This window comes from Antechinus flavipes, chromosome 1, assembly GCF_016432865.1.
Source record: "Antechinus flavipes isolate AdamAnt ecotype Samford, QLD, Australia chromosome 1, AdamAnt_v2, whole genome shotgun sequence".
In the NCBI taxonomy this organism is placed as follows: domain Eukaryota; kingdom Metazoa; phylum Chordata; class Mammalia; order Dasyuromorphia; family Dasyuridae; genus Antechinus; species Antechinus flavipes.
Genome location: NC_067398.1, coordinates 674461148 through 674482970, shown reverse-complemented (window position 1 = coordinate 674482970; position 21823 = coordinate 674461148). Strand labels below are relative to the sequence as shown.

The window sequence follows — 21823 nt, the reverse complement described above, 5'->3', positions numbered from 1 at the left end:
CCCTGGTGTGGTGGGCCTTGGAACCGGGACTGGGCCCACACACATGTGGTTCTGGGCCGAACTTTCCCTTCTCTGGTTTTGCTTTTCTCCTCTGTAATGCACACCTTGGCTAAAGTCTCCAAAGTCCCCCCAACCCCAAAGTATAATGAGTCATTTGCAAGTGATAACAGTAGTAATGATTGGAATAAAATGGGGTGCTTTCTTTCTAGGCCGCGGGACACCAAAAGGGAAGACTGGTCGTGGGGGACGCCAAAAAAATCGCTTTGGGATTCCTGGGACTAGCCAGGCGAACCTCCCAAATAGTCAGGCCAGCCAAGATGTGGTCTCTCAGCCCTTCTCCCAGGGCCCATTGACTCAGGGCTATATTTCCATGAGTCAGCCATCCCAGATGAGCCAGCCAGGGCTCTCTCAACCAGAATTATCCCAGGTGAGTGAAAACCCTATTTGGCTCTGATTAGATCTGCCTTTGATCAACGTGTCCTTCTTTCAAGGGAGAGGGGCCAGTGGGCGAGAGGTACCAAAGGTGGGATCCAGGCCAGGGATGGGTTTTCTTTCTTGCTGCTCATATACTTTCCCTGAAGATCCTCCTGCTTTGAGATCACAAGGACCTAGTGCATCTCTGACAGTTGTACTTTAGCTTTCCAGAAGTGAGAAACTGAAGGGATTATTGAGAAAGATTAATCAAGATGAGAAGGAAAATACCTCTCCTTTGTGGGGGGAAGGGAGTCTCCAGGTTGTCAAATGGTCTTATTTTTGGATTTTAAAAACACCCCCAATTTTCTTCCACAGGACAGTTACCTTGGTGATGAGTTTAAATCGCAGATTGATGTGGCTCTGTCACAAGACTCTACTTACCAAGGAGAACGGGCATACCAACACGGTGGAGTGACAGGGCTGTCACAGTATTAGAGTGTAAGATGGGGAAGAAGGGGGTTTTGGGGGGAGCTGTGCTTCTTTGGCTTTGGACTTGCTCATTTGTTTTACAATAATTTTTTCACACAGTCAGACTTAAACCACAGAATATTTCTTTCTCACTATGACAAATTTTAGACAATATGGAAACATAAAAGTCTTACTCAAATGCTGACACTATTAATGGACAACTGAAATACATTGAAGCAGATCAAAACATATTACAACTAGAGGGCAACAGTTTGGTCTCAAGGACTTTTCCAAATTTATCAAGTTCCCAGCTTAGCAAGCCTGTTCTTGAGATAGTATCCCCCAGTGCCATTAGCGTTGGGATCTGTTGCAGGAAGTAAATTAGGAAAATACTTATATTCCTCACAGGCCATATTCACATAAGCTGCTTTTTGTACTTTTGTTAGCTAGTGCTTTTTAACAAAACTAAAATCATTTTTTATTTCAGTTACTTGTGAAGTTATCATTCTAGGTATTCTTAGAAGTAAAATACTTATTGGGAGTGAATACTGCAGAGGAGGACAATTTTTAAAAGAGGATTTTTTTTTCCCCTTTGATTTTTCATTTTGAGTACTAGATTAGAGTTTCTTAAAAATGGATCATCCTGCGTATTGTGTATCCATATAATTAGAAGGTAGACCTTTTCCCTCTTAATGACTATTAAAGCCAGGCTTGAATTTTGAGTAAGTTCTCTTAGCCTTTTTAATCCCTCTATTCTCCTTTTCTAGGAGGCTTTGGTAAGACCTGAAATGGTTCCAAATTGCCAAATCAACTTTTTTTTTTCTTTTTACTGGTTGTATTATACATGTTACACAATTTTAGTCTTAGAAGCTACAGCATGGCATAGGAAAAATGATTTTTAAAAAAAACAAAATACTTGTATGAGGAGAGACTTGGCTTGATATCCTGATTCCAGCACTTAGCAACTTTGATGGCCTATCGAGCCTTAATTTCTTTAAAATTGGAATAGCCTTATGTGCAAGCCGGTCTTGTTTATTTATTCAATGTCTACTAAGAACAAGGCCTTGTGCTGGTTCAGGGGGAGATATAGTGATGAAGGAATTTATAGTTGAAGAAAATATAGGCTGGAACAATGGTGATATCCTAGAACACATCTGACTCAGAAAGTCCAGAGTGGTGATACCCTATGCAGATGGGTTATTAGAGCCCCATTTCCACGAAGGAGGTGTGGCCAGCACGGATGGCAGTGTCTGAGGTGAAAGCTAACAGTAGGAAAGGCAGGAACCATTCATTGGTGAAGCACTGTCCTTGGGGCCTGGTGGGGACCAAGTCTAATCCATTTACAGCATCCTCTCACAAGTAGGAAGTGTCAGGACCAAGCCTTGAAACCAGATTTGCTGAATCAAAATCCAGGACCCTTTTGTGTGCACCATGCTGTTCTTTGGAATTGGCGGGCAGAATGCAGTCCCTTTTGTTCTGATACATGGCACCAAAGCATGGGCTTTTCAGGTTGATGGAAACTGCTGTGTAAATTGGACCTACAAAAGTTGTCCCACCTCTTGATTGTTCTTTCTTTCTTCCTTTGTAGGTCAAGAAAGAAGAGCTAAGCTTATGCGGAGCTTAGTCCATCAGCATCTTATTCTGGGTAATAAAAAAATAAAATAAAATGGATACCTGTTTTCCACTGCTAAAACTGAAGCATCACTGTGTGAGAGCAACAGGGGAGAGAGAAGAGAGAGAGAAACCAACCAATGGGGAGACGAGAGGAAGGAGCAAGAGCGAAAGAGAGAGAGAGAGAGAGAGACCACTGCTAGCACACTGAGACGAGGAGAATGGCCGAAGAGGAGAGAAGCAGAGCACTGGCTGCACCGCGATGGGAAGGCGGGACTGTCTCAGCATCCCCCGGCCCGCCAGACTGCTCCCCCGAAGCTCGCCCTGACCGAATGAATGGTCAGCTGAGTCCCTGCTCCCCCAGCCCAATCAGCTAAGAGAGAAGGGCCTCCAGCAAGGCTCACTTCATTCCATACTCTGGTTTGTGAACAGGGCAGCGCCGTTCAGAGCAGGAGGGATGGCAAACCCTCATCTCAGAGTTAATTTTTTTTTTTTAAGGGGACTATGTTTTAGCAGGACAAACTGTTCACATTTTAGCAGCAGAGACAAGATTCCTTCTTACTGTTGGCAGAACCTGCCACATTTGGCAGCAGCAGATGGCCAGAGCTCCACTCTGAGATGCAGGGTTTGTTGTTCACACTGGCTCTGAAACCTCAGTGTCATCATGTTGCCTGTGTTCTGAAAGGGTTTTTCATTTAAAAGAAAATTTTTTTGTTTGTTTTTAAGAGATTCTTTCAAAGGAGCACTGTTATTATTTTTTTTTTAAGTTTGTCTCTGAAATCTTAGCGGTGGACCTGGGAGATGAGAAGCTTACCAGAAAAAAAATTTTTTAATTTAAATTAGAATCACCAACCTTGAAGAGAACTTTCAGAGAATTTTAAAGTTTCCTCATTCAGCCTCTTCTTCCACAAGGGATCACAGTCAGTGAGGGAAACTGGGCCCAGGCCCTAATTCCCCATGGGGTCCAGCCTGAGGAGGCTTTCACACTTTTCTCTATGCTTTTCATAGGCTATTGTCTGGACTCTACTCTGTGAAAACCAGCCTTTTCTGTAAGATGAACCGTGCGCTTAACAAGGGGATGGGGCTCCAGGCCACGGTGGCCCTGGAGGAGAAGATGCTAGGCTGCCTGCCCTGTTCACTCCTACTGAGGAAGGGGAAAAGTAGGGGCTCCTGGGGATTATATTGGTTTTGAAGTAAAGATTCAAAGACATTACTGAAGTGGGCTGAAAAAGAAAGGAATCGTTATGGGCAAACAGGCAGTTATTGGAAGGTGGCCTTTTAAATAGCTGGTGGCTTCTTTGGTGACTTCATACTTTCCAAAGGTAGCTGGAGGAGTCCTTAAAAACACAAACCGATCACAAACAAGGCCCAAGAAAGAAACCCTGGAGACCGACCCCTCCAGGTGGGGAACACCAATACAGCATCTTCATGATTTGGAAAAGATGCTGGAGGTGACATATCAGAGAGCACACTTAAAATGACCCGGCCAGTCTTTCTAAGCTCTACCCAGCTCAGGGCTACTCCAAATAGGACTGCTGAGGCTATCACTTGGCTTTGCAGCCTTTTTAGAAACACTGAGTGCTGGGAACATTCAACTTCTTGTCCTCCTGTTCTGTCAAACTCTCTAAATTTGGAAGAAGTCTACCTCCTAATTGGCAAGGGTCGGCAGAGTGTGACTTAACTAAATGTAGATAATTTTTTTAAAAACCTTCCAGAATTAAGTTAGCTTTATGATCAAGGGGCATGAAGGGTTTCTGGCCTGAAAGATGGGGGCAAATTATTTCACTTATCATTTAGAGAACTTCTAAATTGGCCCCTCCTGCCAGTATACTAAAATGCTATAAACTGCAGTAGTTTTGTTTTTGTTTTTGTTTTTGTTTTACTTTGAAAGTCAACCCCTCCGGTTTCTGTCCTGAAGATTTTCTAGCCGACCACTTATGCAAATTTGCCTTCTTCTGTAGTTTTCCAAGACTTTTTCCCCCCTCCTGTTTCCTTTCAGAGATCAATGATCCAAGTATCATTAGATTTCCACCCCAAAACCCATTCTGGACAATGATACTGGTGACCTGAGACCCAGGACACCAGGAAGTACCACCATTTTTGGTTTTGTCCCAAAGCTTACACAGATGGCAAAAAAAAAAAAAAAAAAGAAAAAACAAAAAAAAAAAACCTACCACAAAACCCCTATCCTTCCCACCCTGTCCACCCAGTACCACCCTACCTTGTACAACTCTTTAAAAAAAGCAAATCGGCCATATTCTAAAAAGAAAAAAAGCCTCCAGAGTTTAGACTTCTAAAATGTACAGATTAACAGGTACACACGGGCCACCTTCCTTCCTGTGAGATGGACTCTTTTATTTATTAACATTGCCGAAAGACTTTTAAATTTTTTTTCTTCCTTCTGGATAGGCTACTTAGTGCATAGAGTTTTGAAATAGTTTAAACTGTAACCCTTTCTGCAATGCAATCCATTGGGTAATGTGTCCCCCCTCCTTATTTCACTGGTTGGAATGCTTTTTGCCTCTGCTCTGTGGCTTTATTTTCTTTTCTTTTTTCTTTTCTTTTTTTTTTCTTTGTAGCGAGTTACTCTGAGTTTTATAAATCCATGAACATCAGTGTCCGCACGGTGTCATTTTGATTTTTGGTCAGTTTGTTTTAAGCTGTTTGCCATCAATAAAATATTAATAAAACACTCTTGCATTCATACTTGGAGCTAGATATTCATTGTACAGAGTAGTCGGCAAAGCTCTTGAAAGAAGGTGAGGCAGTTGTCCCACTCAGAGGGATTTTTTATACCTATTGATAAATTGCTGAGTTTGGGAGCATATTAATTGCTATTTCCTGCTCCTGCAGTCAGCCTTTCTGCAGTGTCCATTTGAGGTTGTTGGAAAGGGCACTGATTGAGAAAGGCCAGGAGTGGGGCTGTGCTGTTGATGACCTGTGTGACTGGACAAACTACTTTGCTTGTCGGGACTTTGACAAAACCAGCTGCTCTCTTTCAAGGCCCAAGCTTGATTACTCTCCCTCCAGGTTCAAAGGGATTGTCTTGTCTCCCTGCAGAGAATGGGGTTCCTTTTGAATACTGGGTGTAAGCAGACTTCCTGTGAATTCCTCCTGAGGTGAATGGGAAGGGGAGACAGGAAATGTAGGCTTTGTTGTGACCCAGAGTCACCACTCCCCACCCTTGCTGTGTCCAAACGTTTATCTCATTCTAAAACTGTTTCTGACCAGAAGGGGGAGTACAGTGAAGAGGTGGCCAGGTTTCTCTTTTCTCCTGAGAGCATAATACACCAACTCTTAAATGTTCCCCATAGACCTAGTCCAGTGGACTGTTTTAAAAGTGCATAACCTTGTGATTGATTGTACAAGAAGCAGCTACTTGAGTCCCTAAATTATCCCCCAACAGGATTTTTTTCTCCTTTTTAAAATGGATTTTCCAGAGAAGGGAGAACCTGAATCGTTCAACTAATAGTTGTTGCCTGTTAAAGAACTAATTACAGGCTTTAGGAGACATGGAAAACCTGTTAAGTAGAATCAAACAAGCATCATTGAGCACCTGATTTGTATTAGAACCTATACAATCGCAAAAAACCAAAATTATCCTTGCCTTAAAGAACTAGAATGGGGACTGAACTCGGGCTTTCATTGATATCGGGAACATCCATGTATTTATTTACCAGAGAATTGAGAGGAGGTGAGTGGTCCAGAGTCTCTTGGCCACGTCAGGATTTGGATTCCTGGCTTTTGAGTTGAGTTCTGTATTCCTGCCTCTAGAAAAGAAAGCCTATTCCACTTAAACACAGTTCTAAATAAGGCTGAGCATTAGAAAGGGGTGTCAATTTTGCATCTTGAGTGTGGAGGCTGCAGTTTGTTGTCCAGCCCCCGTTTTGGGAACTAAACGGCAGGCCCTCGAGATACCTGGGTGGCTCAGGGTGTTCCAAGCCACGTCTTCTCATGGGTCCTGAGGGAGGGCAAGGAAGGGCAGGACTGGTTTTCATGACTTCTGAGGGTCATGAAGCTCAATCAAACCGAAGCTGGGAAAAGCTGGCCTCCTGGCTCTGGGAGGCTGCAAAGCCAAATATTGATTCTGTTCTGCCCTTGGGTTTCCCACGGCTCCCATCTGGCCTCTGCAGACTTTTCCCCAGGGGGCTTGAGGCACAAGAGAACAAGCAGCACGTTGTGAGAATCCTTTGCCCTCACCTGATGTGAGAGGACTGTCCTGGGTCTGCCTTGGTCTCCCACCTTCCTCCCCACCAGGGGCCCCCAGGGACCTTGGGTCCTGTGAATTGGAAAGCTGTTCTCCACAAATTCTTTAGGCTAAACCAAACCAAAACAAACCCAGCAGTTTTATTAGTCAGGTTTTAAGGTCAGGATACACACGGGGGGGCAGGCCCACATAGACACAGGGATTCCCCTTTGGCAGGAAGGGATGGAGGCCGGGCCCTCTTCCCTGCCCCGGGGCCCAGACTCCCCTCATCGGCACCCACACTCGTCCACCACCATGTCCTCGTAGTGCCGAAGGACCACATTGTCACTGTTGTCGTAGAAGAGAACAGAGATGGGCGAGAGCTTCACGGGAACACAGCAAGGGGGGGGCGTCGTGGCCGGAGCCACCGAGTGCATCAGGGACTGCATGACAGCATGGTTCAAACTGGAGATCTTGGTGGCAGTGGGGAAGAAGCAGTGCCCTTGACAGTAGTTGGCCATGAAGCCTCGAGGGGCAATGATCCAGTTGTGCCAGCCCACTTCCCGGAAGTTGATGTAGAGCTGCCGGGCCGCACAAGGAGGGTCGGGGCTGTCCAGAGCGGGGCGGGTGGCGCGGCGCTTCCTGGAGGCAGGCTGGCACAGCTGGGGGTCGAGGGTCACCACTAGCAGGGAGGCCTCCAGGGACCGCCCCAGCGTGCCGCACGATCCCGGAGGCAGGGCCCCGTCTCTAGCCGGCAACACCTCCAAGACGAGGCTCAAGTTGTGGGGGAAGGTGGAATTCCTCATCAGGCCCAAGGCCAGCATGTCAAAGTAGAGGGGGTCGCGCAGGCTGGGCACTGTGCGGCTCAGCAGCACCTCTCGCTGGTGCCAGTGCAGGGGCTGGCCCCACAGCCGGGGGCCCTGGGCCTGGGCCAGGCTCAGCTCCCAGCCCTGCCCGGGGGCAAGGTCCCCGGGGGCACCGAAGTTCAGCTCCAGCCGGGCCAGGGTCAGCTGCTCCTTAGCGTCGAGGAATGAAAGGTTGAAGAAAAGGGGCTTCTCCAGGCACAGGGAGCCCAAGGCTGGCTCGGGTGGGGCAGAGGCACCTGGGGGCCAAAGCATCCCGTGAGGCCGGACAGCTCTGCAGACCCCTCCCAGCTTTCCCTCCCCCTCCTCAGGCCTTCAGAAAGGTGGGAGCAGTGGGTTCAAGTTCTCGGGGCCCTTCACCGGCCCTGTGACCTTGGCGGGAAGGAGCCGGGCTATTATTAGGCAAGGCCCCAAAGGTCAGAAACAGTATCAGGGGCTCAGGTTACAGGGAGGCCACTTCCGGCTCCGCTCCTGTTTGGGGCCGTTGCCCTGGAGTGAAAATAGGTCGGGAAGGCTGGGACCCGCGCGGGCTCCAGGTTCCTGGCTCCCTCCGGCTGACCCAAACCCAGAGCCCGCCCTGGGGTCCTGGCTCCCCCCGAGAGGGACAGGGAGGCCCCGGGACCTGGGCGGTGACTAGGGAGGGGGAGGGACGCCAGAGCCCCTCCAGGCCCGTGAGAGACCCCAGCAAGTAGCCTCCCGGCCCCGCGCCCTCCCCCGCGGCCTCCCGGACACCCCCTAATTTACCGCCATCGAGGACGTGCCGCACGATGTTCCCGGGGACGCCCAGCTCCTCCACGTGGCAGGGCAGGGGCTGGGACTCCTGGGGCAGTTCTTGGGGCTCTGCGGCCTCGGGGTCCCTTCGGAAGAGCCGCCACATGACTGAGGGGACGGGGCGGGAGGGAGGGGGCCCGAGGGGCGGACTCAGTCCCAGGGTCTGGAGCAGGGCACTGGCTTGGGGCGAGAGGGTCCCGGGCTGGGCCAAACCGGGCTGGGGCTGGGGCAGGAGAAGGGGAAGGAGCAGGAGCCAGGGCAGGGGGGAAAGAAGCTGCAGAGCCCGCATCTTCCTCGACGCTGCGCCCCGGGACGGAGGTCTGCCGCTGGCCAAGCTCCTGCTCCCGCGGCCTTATAGCCCGGGGCACCCCCGGGGTCCGGGGCACCCCGGGGCGAAGGCGGGAGGGGCGCGGCCCACCATTGGGCAGGGAGGTGTGAGAGCCTCGCCCCTTAACCCTTTCCAGCTCAGAAAGATGGGGGGGGGCGGGGAAAGGGTTGCCGTCTCTGCTTCCAGTTGCTCACTGCAGGGGACCTTCCTGCCCTTAAAGCCGCCAGCGGATGCCGCCTCAGGAATTCCCGGGGGATGGGGTTAAGAAGGAGAGGGGGGAGAATCGCCCCTCCCCTTCAATTGGTCCACTCGCCCAAGTCGAGTCCACATCCCCAAAGTGCCTGGGGACAAGACGGGGAGGACGGGGGCGGGCAGTGGGCTCTGGGGGTTTGGAGGGGGGAGGGGGCACTAGACAGGAACTGGAGGGAGAGGGGGGTCCCCAGGGGTCTGCAGCCCCTCAGAAGTGCTTGTCTTTCACCAGCCCATTCCTCAAAGGCTTCCTGGAGGAGGCAAGACAAAAGGAGATCAGACCTCCTCCCCCAGCCCCTTCCCCCCGCCCGGTCCTCCCCCATCTTGTCCCAGCGGGAGGGCCCAGCTTCACTCACTCTTCTTTCCAGGACTTGGGGGGCGGAGGGGCGCCCTCCACTGCCTCATCGTACTCCCGCACGTCGCTCACCTCCCGGACCTGGCCCGTCAGCACCTTGGCGGCGAACACCACGATGTACTGGGGACAGAGGTGGGGGGAGGGGGAGCGATGAAACTGCCGTCCGCATCCCTCCCTCCTCCGCCCGGGCCTCCCGCCTGGGAGGGGGCGCTGCCTCCCCGGGGTGGGGAAACCCCTCCGTGTCAGTCACAGCTGCCCCAGTTACACAGGGCGGGAGGCGCCGGAGCGGGCTTGGGCATCCAAAGGTCAAATGTGACCAGACACTGACCCTGTGCCTCAGTTTCCTCACCTGTAAAATGGGGCTAATAAGAGCACTCCCCACTGAGAACCAATGAGGTGATATTTGTAAGGCACTTGGCCAACGTGATTAAATATCTATGGATCCTATTAGCCCGGCACACAGTAGGCACTAAATAAATGCTTCCTTCCTTCCTCCATTCACTTGGCCATTGAGCCCACTTAGAGGAAACGCTGAGGGGCTGGGCAATAAGGGAGCCTGACTCTTGCCTTGCTAAACCTCAGTCTGTCTGTCTCTTGTCTTCTCACTTCGGGGCTTCCCACGGCCTTCTTTCTCCTCTCCTGTAAGATGAGGAATTCAGGGAAAGACCGTTAAGGTCCCATCCGGGGTCATCCTAGGCCGATTCATCCGGGCACTCGAAGCCCACTAACTATTCAGTCGCTGTCAGGCTCCCTGGGACTCCGTCTGGGGCAAACCTTACAGTCGTCTGCCCTGTTCTCCTCCAGCTCATTTTACAGGATGAGGAAACTGAGGTAGGCGGGCTTAAATCCCTGGCCCAGGATCAGAAGCTAGGGAGTGTCTGAGGTGGGAGTGAATTCAGGAGGGCGAGTCCTGACTCCAGGTCTGGTACCACTCAGATAGTATGAACAATGGTCTGGAGCTGAAACATTTAGATAGTACTTTAATTTGAGTTTCTACTTTTTATGCCTCTTTTGATCTCCCAACAGCCCTGGGAGGTAGTTGCCTATGATTAAAACCCATTTTACAGGTGAGGAAATTGAGACAGAGACGTCCAAAACCATTCCACCCAAACCCCTCTTCCCCGTCATCAAAGGGCCATCACTATGTTTCCCATCGTCCTTCACTCCCCTTCTTCAGTTCTTCACCAAGTGGACTTGGACACGGAGGAGACCACGTCATAAAGGCTCCACCCCACCTCCCACCAGGTCTCCCTGCCTCGAGCCTCCTCTTCCATTCAGCTGCCAAAAGTCCCCTAACTGACCACTCGGTCATCACCAGCTCTCTGTCTCCCCAAGCCCCCCGGCTGTTCCCCGCACAAGACACCTCATCTCCCACCTCCGGCTGTCTCCCAGGTGGACGAGGCTCTCCCTTCCGGAACACCTCAACCTCCTGGCCTCCCAGTTGCCTTGAAGACTCAGGTTAAACTGTATCTCCTGCATGAAGCCTTTCCTAGGCCCCCCCACCGGTGCTCACGCCTTCCCTTCCAATACTGATTTCCATGCTTGTGTGTCTGAAGGCAGGACCTGTTCATTTCTGTCTCTGGAACCCCAGCCCTCAGTCTCCGGCGCTTATTGAATTCATATTGAATTCAAAATGATCCTTGGAATCTTGGGCAAAGAAAATGCACCTCCCTCCTTCCATTTATGGCCACCAAAGGCTGATTTTGCAAAACTCTGTGTCACAAGGAAAGATTCACTGAGGGGGAGGAGGGGAGAAGAGGAAGGCAGGAAATAGCAAAAAAATCAAAGCCATGGAAAAACAAGAGACAAATTCACTTATTTTTAAAATTACCCTGGGAAGGGAAATAAAACAAGGATCATTCCCTCCCCCCCTGTGTTTGGCAGATGGAGAAACTGAGGCGTCCATACCCTCCACCTCTCAGCTAGCCAGGTCCCCAGACCAGGTCCCTGGGAATGACCTTCACTCAGCCCCAGGAGGGCACCCTGAGTGCCGGGTCCCCCAGCTTCCCCTGCTCTGCCCTTGGTTCTGTCCCATCACCCAGCTGTGGACCAACCCTGCACTTCCTCATCGGGAACACGGTCAGAAATGTTCTCGTGATCCCCGTGTCACAGGGCTTTGTTAACCCCAGAAAATGTGAACCGATATCATTCACAAGAGACAAGGAGCTGCAGCTGGAACAGTGGGTTTCTGGATCTGGAGGGAGAAGACCCGAATTCAAATCCTACCTCTGCCACTTGCTAAGAGGCACCACGCTGCACTGGGTGCTGCGCTTGGAGTCTGAAAAACCTCAGTTCAAATCTGCTTATTAGGGATGGTCTGTACTTTAATCTCTGTGTGCCTCAGTTTCCTCCTCTTTAAAATGGGGATGATAACAGCACTTTCCCCCCAGAATTATAAAGATCAAAGGAGAGAATAATTGCAATGTGCTTACCACAGTGCTTGGTACACAGTAAGTGCTACATAAATGTTAGCTATTATTATTAGCTCCGTGACCCTTTTCTGGCTTCGTTCAGACTGCAGAATAATCCTAATGATTGACGCTTAAAAGGTTTGCAGTTTTTGTTTTCTTTCTCATTTTTTCTTTATTGATCTGATTTTTCTTGTGCAACATGGTGTTTGTGGGAAAATGTCTGGAAGAGTTGCACACTTATTTAACATATATTGGATTACTTGCATTCTAGGGAAGAAGGTAGGGGAAATGGAGGGGAAAATTTTGGAATATAAGGTTTTGCAAGGATGAATGTTGAAAATTGTCCATCTATTATATTATGAAAATAAAAAGCTTTAATTATAAAAAGAAAAAGGTTTGCAGGTCACACTTTTTTCAGGATTTATGAGGCTGGATCCTCCCCATCCATCTTCTGGGGTGGATGCTATTATTATTTCCATTTCACAGATAAGAAAACCGAGGTTCAGAAAATTTCTAAGCAGCAACTAGCTTCCGAGATGAGATTTGAACTAGGTTTTCCTGACTCTCCATGAAGTTCAGCACTTTCCTCACTAAACCACCCCAGGTGCCTTTTACCTCTCAATCCCATTATTGTTAGAAAACTGGTGGAAAATCCTTCCTTGTCTTTTAACATCTGTCTGCCTCTGCTTCCCCATTTGTGAAAGGGGTATAAGAAGAGCATTTTTACCCAGGGCTGTTGGGAAGAGCAAATGAGATGATGACAACAATAACAATAGCTAACATTTACTATGTGCCGAGAACTAAAGCACTGTAGAAATTATATATAATCTATGACAGACATATAGCATTTAAATACTATATATAGCTAAAAGCCTATGATATAATCGCATTTATATTTTATATATATATAATTTTACATATGATTATATATCAAATCATATGTAGAATTACTTTCAAGTTTATAGATAAATGTTCTTCTTGCATGTCTCTGCCTCCCTTCTGCCCCTGGAGATGACTGGCCCATTCCCCAATCCCCCAGGCTCCAGCTCTAGCAAAGTAGCCCCTGTTGGCGGCAGATCCTCCTCCCCCCACCAGGCTCACCAGAAACCAGTAGATGTTCATGAGCAGGAGGGCGAGCAGCAGGGCATTGAAGAAGAAGTAGAAGGGGATGTCGGGGACGGAGAGCAGGCTGCAGTGACACGTGGCGTAGAGCACTTTGAGAGGAAACCAGTAGAGTCGGAACCAGAACCTCGGGGAGACAACGGGGAACACAAAGGAGGAGGATTAGGGAACCGAAGCAGCTGAAGGGACCTGCCCGATGTCCCCCGGCCACATAGCAAAGTGGGGACTGGAAGGGAGGAAGTGCACGGGCGCCAAGTCCTTCCACCATCCAGGAGGGGAGCAGAGGGCACGACTCGGGGCCTGGCTCACCAGGTGACGCTGAAGCTGACGCAGCCCACATCCGAGATGAGGTCGTTGAGCCGGTGGTAGACGCCCCCTCGGAACTTGAAGTAGACGTTGAGCTTGGTGAATTCCAGCTGGACATCACTGATGTCATGGAGGAAGAGAACAAGGATTCCCACGTTGTGGTACCTGGTGGGGTGGGGTGTGGTCAGGGATGGCAGAGCTGGAAGGGCCTTAGAACAGGGACTGTCGGGGCTGGGAGGGCCCTTAGAACCCGGGAGGTCAGGGCTGGGAGGGCCCTTAGAACCCGGGAGGTCAGAGCAGGAGGACCCTTAGAACCCGGGAGGTCAGGGCTGGGAGGGCCCTTAGAACCCGGGATGTCAGGGCTGGGAGGGCCCTTAGAACCCGGGAGGTCAGAGCAGGAGGACCCTTAGAACCCGGGAGGTCAGAGCTAGAACTTGAGAAGCCATCTGCTCAGATTCCACCGTCCCAGCTGTTTTACATGGGGTGATTCAGGTTCATGAGGCCACGTGCCCAGGGGCACTCCCAGTCAGGGACAGCGCTGGGCCCCGCACTCCCAAGCTGGGCCTGAAATGTGCGGCAGCAGAGAGGCCGTGGGCAGGGGCCTGACTCCCGGCCCAGGGAGACTGACCTGAAGGCGTAGGAGAAGACGATCAGAACCAGGGTGACCACGTGGTGCAGCAGCATCACCACCGAGTCCTTCCGCCAGGCGTCCATGTAGAGGGTGGCATAGATGGAATGCCCGTAGAAGCTGCCCTGCAGCAGGTAGGCCACGGCGATGTCCCTGGGCACCTCCATGCCCGGCTTCCAGTCTGGCAAAGGAACAGCCGGCCTCAGAAGCCGCCTCCCAGGCCCCTTCACAGCCGGCGTCTCCTGAAAGCTGCCCGTCGAATGGGACTTCCCAAGGTCACCGCGAGTCGGGCTCGAACCCGGGCCCAAGCGCGGGCTCCTGGTCCCCAGAGGCACGAGCGGGGCTCTGCCTGCGCAGGCGCGACGGCCCCTCGAGAGTTTCCAGGAGCAGACAGATCCCTCAGAAAACCCAACCCCGTCCTCCGGCGCCAGCACCGGCTCCCCAGCGGCCCCCGTGCACAGCCCCCCAAGCTGCTCCCTCTGGCTGGGGGACCCCTCGTTCCCCCCAAGGAGGCGCCACCTTTCCCTCCTTCCCCTCCCGGTGCGGCCGCGCGGGCACGTGCCAGTGTGGGTGGGCGTGGGGAGCGGGCACCGTTCCTACCGTAGAAGACGGAAGGGGGGTCGTGGAAGAAGGGGTAGTTGGTGCCGAACAGCAGGTAAGCGCTGTACCCCCAGGCTGTGGAGTAGAAAAGGAATTTCCAGGCACTCTCGGGCATCTTGGCAGCATCCCTGGGTTGCAGTTGGCACCATCTGGCCAGCGGCTGTGGAGGAAAAAAGGGCAAGATCGGAGGCATCCCAGACTCGGGCAGCAGCCCTGCCCCGGCTCCCAGAAAGAGCACCGGGTCAGGGCACGACAAGGACAAGAATCCTGAATCCGTTATCCAACATGGCCCCGGGCGAGCCTCGGTCCCTCAACAGGCCTCAGTATTCTCATCTATAAAATGGGGACAAATAACAAAACCTGCACCACCCGGCCCAGCAGTTACCCTTCCCTTGTATTCTGACTCCAGGTAAATCTCACTTCCTATGTATGGACATGAGGGAAAGCAGGGGAGACCCGGTAACTTCTAAAGTCTCCTTAGCAGTGAACCCTTTGAGCTTAAAAGGCCCGTTTGGCCGGGAGCCCGGACGCAGACCCCCAGACAGATGGCACACGCTCCCTTCTGGCTCCTTGGGAAAGACTGCCGCTCGCCAGCCCCTTCCCCAACAGGGCAGCCGGACGGGCCAGGACAGGGGCAGAGGAGTCTGAAAGTGGGCCACGTGCCCCCGGCCCCAGGAACAGCCGGCCGCAGGCAGCCCCGGGCGCGTTTGCTGGCCACACCGCCTGTCCCGGGACAGCTGACCCTGGGGCAGTAACAGCGGAGACCCAGGCTGACAATCCCGTCTCCTTCCTCCCTCCCTCCCCGCTCCCCTCCGCTCCAACCCACTCTTTGCTAAACTTAGACCCCAGCTGTCTAGATGTAGGTAAGGGAAAAGACAGGAGGGATGGGGAGGAGAAAGGACCTGGGGGTGGGGAAGGACGGGGCAGGATGGATGAGGGGATAGGGGATGGGGAGGAGGGTGAGGGAGCCGGGGATGGAGAAGCGGAGAAAGGCGGACAGAGAACGCTGGGTTGTGAGGAAAGGGGTTGGGGGGGGGGGGGCCTGTGGATGGCGGGTGATTTCTTAACACGGATACTAATCCTGAATCCACCAAGGCGAACCTTCCAGAGGGAGGCGGCCCCAGGCAACGGAGTGGCCTGTAATCACTCTGGACTCCAGAAAAAACCCTTGCCCCTGCCCTCCACCCCAACGGAGACATTTTCTAGGCAGGGGGAGTGGGGAGATGTTGCCATGGTGACAGGCGGAGGGACTCCTGTTTCCATTGGCAACGGGGCTGAGGAAGCCCCTCCCAGGCTGGTTCCTGGAGGGAAGTGCTTTCAGTCCAGCTCCAACTGCTCTTCATTCAGGTTCCTCCCTCCCCCACACCACTTTCCCCCCTACTACTGGTGGGGGAGGGGCGAGTCCGGCTCCAGTGCCTTCCGACTCAGTCCCCCTCAAACTTGCTCCTCGCCTCCGGCACCACATTAATGCGCAAGGTCCCGCCACTCTGCTTCCGACACCAACCACATCTTCGGAAGGAGGTTGACAAGTGGGGGCTGCTCCCAGAGGGAAGGGTCGCAGGTTTGCTAAATAAGCAATTAGCCCCTGTTCTGAGGAGGGCCATCAGTTAGAGAAGAGCAAAGCGGCAGGAAACGAGGGAGGGGAAAACTGGGCAAGACTGGGGAGTGGGGGGCCGGGAGAAGCAGGGTCCCGGGGTTCAAGTGCAGGACTGGCTGCTCCACACTGGTTTTGGTCCCAGATGGGGTCAGTGGGGGAGGAGGAGTTAGCACAGGGGCAGATTTAGGCTGAGGACAATAGGCTGCCTCAGGACTCAGTCCCAAAGGTCTTCGGGCAAAGGCTGGGCGAGATTCCCATTCACCTACAGGCTGCAGCAGATGCGCTCTGTGCTCCCCTTCCCATCCCGGTCTTCTTTACTCCGTTATAATAGCTAGCATTTATGTAGCACCTACTGCATGCCAGAAACTGTGTTAAATGCTTTACAAATATCTCATTTGATCCTCAACAACCCTGGGGAGCAGGTGCTGTTATTATCCCTATTTTACAGATGAGGAAACTGAGGCAAACAGATGTAGTGACATCCCCCAACTAGAGAGTATCTGCGACTAGATTGGAACTTTGTCTTCTTGACTCCAGGCACTTTACCCACTGGTCACCTAAATGTGACATACAGGCTCCTCCTATTGGAGAATCCAGACACATGGCGGAGCCCAGCCCTCCAATCTCCTCCTCCCCACTCCCTCTCAAAGCGATTCGTTTGAAGCCTCAGCTCTTCCCCTCTCTAACAGGAGAGAACAAAGCTGGTCTGCCCTCACAGGTGGGAAGCAGCAGGACCCCAGGGAGGGATGACCCCCTCCAGAAGTCCAGCTCAGAGTCAGACCTTCCTGAATCAAGTCAGGATGGCATGGGAAGGATAGAGCTGGCTTTAGAGATTCTGAGCCTGGTGCTTCCCCACGTTAAGTCCCTGGGGATAACGGAGAGAAAATAAATGATCGTGCCATCAAATTCTGAAGCTCGGGTCAGTAGCAGTAGGGGGACAGTGTCAGGGCTAGTCAAGGCCAGAATAAGGATTATGCATTATCTCTGGATCTCAAAGATCTAGGCCATGTCTGCCCGTTCTTCCCCTGCCCCCAGTCGGGGGGAGGGGGGGAGTCTGCCAGATGTCACAGTGCCTACAAGCTTGAGATGAGTCAACAATATGACCCAGCAGCTAAAAATGCTCATTCAACATTAGGCTTCATTAATAAGCACAGTGTCCATAAGAGGGAGAGAGGGAGGGAGGAGGGAGCAGGGACAGCCCCAGGATGACTTGCTCTGGACAAATGACTGAAAGAATATTCATTAAGTGCAAGCCTGTCCAATTAAGGGGCAACCAGAAAGATGAGGGCATTGTGGATTGGTGAAAGAAGTAAGGACATTTAGGCTAGAAAAAAAAGACTGAACTTTGATGTCCCTCTGGGACCCCTTCTCAGAATCATATTTTTAAATGCAAAAAAAGTGAAATTCATAGGATCACAAAGGGAAAATCAATTATTTTAACACACAATCGGAAACCTTTGCAAGTCTGAGGAGCAGGACAAGATAGACAACTTGAAAAGCTTTGGATGAGAAATGGATTAGACCTGTTCTACTCAACCACACAGGTGATGGGTATCAGTTCCAAAGAGAATCATTCCCAACACTCAAAGCTTCCCCTATGGGAGCTGCCTTAGGGGTTCCCCATCACTGAAGGCTTCCAAGGAGAATCTAACAGGGTATTTCTGTTCAGGGAGAAAATGATCTAGGGACTCTGAAATTCTAATGCTCTCAGCCTGAGCAGAGGAAAGTCTGAAGGTAAGAAAGAAGGTTGCAGCCAGACTCTAATAGGAAGAGAAGAGTATAGAGTCTGACTCAGGGCTAAGCGGGTCAGAACAAGGACCCCTTCCCAGGGGTCCTCTTAGCAAGCTAACACTATGTCCCATGTCCTGGGAACACAAGGGACAGTTTCTTCCCTGGTGGAGAATGGCCCCATTGTTAGGGTCACTGGATCCCCTAGCGCCTCCCCCCATGCTGTTTCCCAGGCTGGTTCCTGCCAACCCCTAGACGGGAGGAAAGGGGGGGAAGGGGTATAAATCTGTCCCTAGACTAAGAGCCAAGACCCGGGGGGCTGGGGGATGTTCAGGGCTTGGAGCCTGCCCCCAAAAGGGCCGCGCCTGGCTCCCCGCACCTAAGAGAGAAGCTCAGTCTCACTTCCTCTAGCTCAGCACCAGAGGGGTGGGCAACAGTCCAGGTCACAAGGGTTAGGGGGCCTGCACCCCTCTCGCTCCACGGGAAGCAGGGGAAGGCTGACTGCCTCCACTTAGGGTCTGACCGCGGAAAAGCACCCGAAGGCGGCTACCTGCTAGGGCTCCCGAAGTCACCTTCAAAGAGCGCCGCAGGGCAGGGAAGGCCCCCATTCGCCTGGACGCGGCTCTTCAGCTTGGCCCCATCCCTCCGATTCTCCCTCCTCCCTCGGGCGCTTCCCAGACAAGCCGGCCCAGGCCAGACCTGGGCCCCCATTCCGGGCCGCGGCACAGCTCGATCCGGCCAGGAGTCCCCCAGCCACCCACCGACCCAAGTCACGTGACCCCTCCCCTTCTGCCACCCCACCCCAATCCCCCGGGGCAGACAGGAAGCCATATGTCCAGGGCTTCTCTTTGGTCTGTCCCTGAGTCGCCCTCTCCCTCCTGCGTCCGTTCTCCGTCCACCCCCACCCCGGGGGTGCTTGCACCTGCGCACATAGCAGCCTCCTCCTTGGCAGCCCCCTCCCGGCTCGGCCTGGGCCCCGCCCCTCACGCCACAGCAGCCCCCTCCTCTGCCGGGTCTGGGTCCCGCCCCTCAGCCTCAGCAGCCCCCTCCCCACCCTGCTGGAGCTCCCCGCTTGAGTCCAAGCCCCCTTTCTGGGTCAGGCCCTTCTCGGTCCGCTCCTTTCCGGGCCTGGGCTAAGCCCCCTCCCCACAATAGTGACCTCCCCATCCATCCCTTCCCCGAGGTACGGCCCGCGGCTCCTCTCTTCCCCGGCCACCCCCCTCCAGGCTCGACCGGTGCCCCCTTCCCTCCCCTGGGTTTGGCCCGCGCCCCCTCCCCTTTCCCGTTCCCCAGCTCCCGGCCCTCCCCGCTGCCCGGCCCAGCCGGCGGCCGCCACTGACCCGAAAGAGGCCGGCGGCAGCGGCTTGGCGCAGCGCGGTCCAGGCGAGGCCGGCCAGCAGCAGCAGCAGCAGCTCGGCGGCGGCCAGGTGCGCGTGCTGGGCCCAGCTTCGGCGGCTTCGCTCCCAGCCACAGTCCGCACAGCCCCGCGCCGCGTCCAGCAGGCTCCGGTAGCTCCGCTGCAGCAGTTGCGCGTAGCCCGGCATAGGCTCCGGCCCGGGCCCCGGCGCCATGCCTGCCCGCTGCCCCCGCCGCCGGGAGCGCGGGGGACCCTCGCCCGGCTTCTGCCCGGCTGCCCGCCCGCCTGCCTGAAGCGCACGTCACTCGCCGCTGCAGGGAGGGGAAAGGAGGAGGAGGAGGCGGACGACGAAAAGGAGGAGGAGGAGGAGAGGAGGGATCCAGCCGGCTGTCTGGGGGCGGGGGAGATGGGGGGCAGGCACCTAGAGAGAAGAGCCGCGGGAAGGGGAGGAGGAGGCGACCTGCCCGCCGCAAGGGCGGGGGTGGCAGTGGGTGGGGGTGAATAGGAAGAGGAGGGTGGGCAGCACCGAAAAAGAACAGCTGGGGGAGGAGGGGAGATTCAGGCTCCGCCCCGGGACCCGCCTCCCTACCCCTTCTGTACGCTCCCCAAAGTGGGGGGGGAAGGGGGGCAGACAACCCGTACAGGGGGCGACCTGTAGATGTATTCGCCTCCGCCACTACCCTCTCCCTTCTACGTCCCCTCTTTCCAGAGAGGGAAACTGAGGCCAACGGAGGGGAAATCGTTTGGCCTAAGATCACACACAGTGACTAGAACCCAGGATGCCACAGTCCCAAACCAGACCTACTGTGTTCAGAGAGACTACGTTCTCGTTCCCCACTCCTGTCCAATATACAGAGAAAGGGATCGCAATCTCATCTCTTATGTCCGTCAGAATAGTCCAGCCGCAAAACGGGCAACGTCAGAGGTGATCCCCTTCTCTTTGAAGGGGTCGGGGACGCCCCTTCCCCATCCCTTCGGCAGGGGATGCTTCGCGGAGTGGGAGATGAACACACCAGATGCCTTCGGTGAGGAGGGTGGCAGGACTTGGGGCTCCGGTCCTCTCAAGCGCAGCTCCTGGTTTAGAACCGAACGTTCCTCAGAAAGACTATTGCATCCAAATGGCCCCCTCTGACTCAGAAGGATGGAGGCAGGAAAAGGGAAGAGCAGTCATGAACAAATTAGCTTTCTTGCTCTTTCCTGGTGACATTTTGCCTGGAAGGACTGGGACTCCTATGGCCCAGGTTTTCTTTGGGAGATTTGAACCAAAGATGGGTCTCAGAGATATCATCACCTCTACTTCTTCCCCACTCCTCTCCAAAATACACTAACTACCAGGCTGCACCAGTGCCATTCTCGACTCCCAAAGTAATCAAGTGACTTGTCCAAAGTCAGCATTTGAACCCCAAATCCTGACTCTCAAGCCCAGAGCGCTTTTAACTTTTCCCATACTGCCTTTTTCATTTTGTTTCATCTCCCTCCTCCTCCCCTCCTCAGGATTTCCCACTTAAGCCCTCTTTTGCTTGAGAACTCTCCCTAGATAGAGCATTCAGATTCAAAAGATTCAAAGATTGGTCTTGCCTAGCCGGACTCTTAACTTGAGCAAATTTGACTTGTTTTCCTTTTGACCTCCCAAATAAGCTACAGGTAAAGGGAGTCAGGGCAAGGGATCAGGGCACGGGAAGACCTATGAGCTGGGCACTGAGAACTGAAAGTTTTGTTAGGGCAAAAACAAGGGGAAAGATGAGGTGGGCAGCCAGCTTATTTTCCAAGTCTGAAACCATCCCATCTCCTCTAATGGTCTAAAAGGAGAGTGCATACAGTGAATCCATCCTACTTCACCTCTCCAATTGAAATAACCAAGTCATCCTACTTGAATGAATTAAAGAAAAAAAATTAGCTGCTAACTAGGAGCCAGATTACTAAGCAGTGGGGATAGAAATACGAACAAGTAAGACAGTCTCTGCCCTCAAGGGGCTTACATTCTAGTAGGGGTAGGTGGTCCGTGTTTTGGTATTAATGATTTGATTAGTTTTCTGAGTCAAAGCTGGAAAGTGTTGGAGAACAAAGAATTGGGAAGGAAAGAGAAGGGGAAGTTGGGAGAGTTGAGAGAAGAGGCACAAGATGAGTTTGGGTCTTAGCTTAGATCCATGAATGCTCACCAATAAGAAGCCCAGGGTCACCCATCATGACCTTGGAATGTTGAATTAAAGGCACAGATATATAATTCTCAGCAGACAAGTCCCTTTATTACTTCCATTAGAATGGTCTCCAAATCTTTCTTCATTTCTCTGCTTGATATGATGGCCAACCTCCACTTCCTTATTTCTCTGGTTCACAAATTAAAAGATGGAAAGAGCCTCGGCCCCCCAATCCAGATCCTTCAAATTATAAATGAGGAAATGGACACCCAGAAAAAATTATGTGATTGGTCCAGGTTGTGATAGAGATGAGATCTGAACTCCAGCCTTTTGATTCCAAATCCTGTGCTCTCTCCAGGGGGCCATGCTACTTCTATTAGGATGGTTCTGGTATCAGAACCTCATTTCTCTATTGAAATGATATCCAAAGAAGTCCTACTGCCTCGTTTGGCCTCTCAGTAAGAGACCCATGGTAGGAATCTAAGGATAGACCAAGACTCACCCCAAGGCCAGGGAAATAAGAGAACACACACGTAAGAGCAAATGTTCTCTCCCCCCTCCCCAGTTTTTCTCAGAGCATCTCCTATTTGCCTCTATCCCAGCAATTAATTTAATGTGAATTTCTTAATGTTTGCCATGTACCAGGCACTGGGCTAGAAATTGCTGATACAAAAGTTTTTCAAACTCTATC

General features: G+C 52.6%; 3 protein-coding genes across 3 annotated transcripts in view; 1 reads left to right on the top strand and 2 right to left on the bottom strand.

Annotated features, from left to right (window-relative positions):
• The window catches only part of UPF1 (UPF1 RNA helicase and ATPase), a 58641-nt gene extending 53442 nt beyond the window's left edge, over positions 1-5199 (top strand). The window contains 3 exon segments of the mRNA XM_051972283.1: positions 210-427; positions 790-912; positions 2471-5199. Coding sequence (XP_051828243.1) covers positions 210-427; positions 790-909 — 338 coding nt within the window. The 3' untranslated portion in view covers positions 910-912; positions 2471-5199.
• A 1621-nt stretch (positions 5200-6820) lies between these two features.
• Positions 6821-9035, bottom strand: GDF1 (growth differentiation factor 1). Its single transcript, XM_051972301.1, has 2 exons — positions 8287-9035; positions 6821-7781 (listed from the first exon to the last, which is right to left on the bottom strand). Exons 1-2 carry the CDS (start codon positions 8600-8602, stop codon positions 6967-6969), a joined length of 1131 nt encoding a protein of 376 aa, XP_051828261.1. The 5' UTR covers positions 8603-9035; the 3' UTR covers positions 6821-6966.
• A 7-nt stretch (positions 9036-9042) lies between these two features.
• Positions 9043-20345, bottom strand: CERS1 (ceramide synthase 1). Its single transcript, XM_051975787.1, has 8 exons — positions 20327-20345; positions 18978-19279; positions 14313-14472; positions 13713-13893; positions 13088-13249; positions 12758-12905; positions 9247-9365; positions 9043-9141 (listed from the first exon to the last, which is right to left on the bottom strand). Exons 1-8 carry the CDS (start codon positions 20343-20345, stop codon positions 9099-9101), a joined length of 1134 nt encoding a protein of 377 aa, XP_051831747.1. The 3' UTR covers positions 9043-9098.
• Between the last annotated feature and the right edge of the window lie 1478 nt (positions 20346-21823).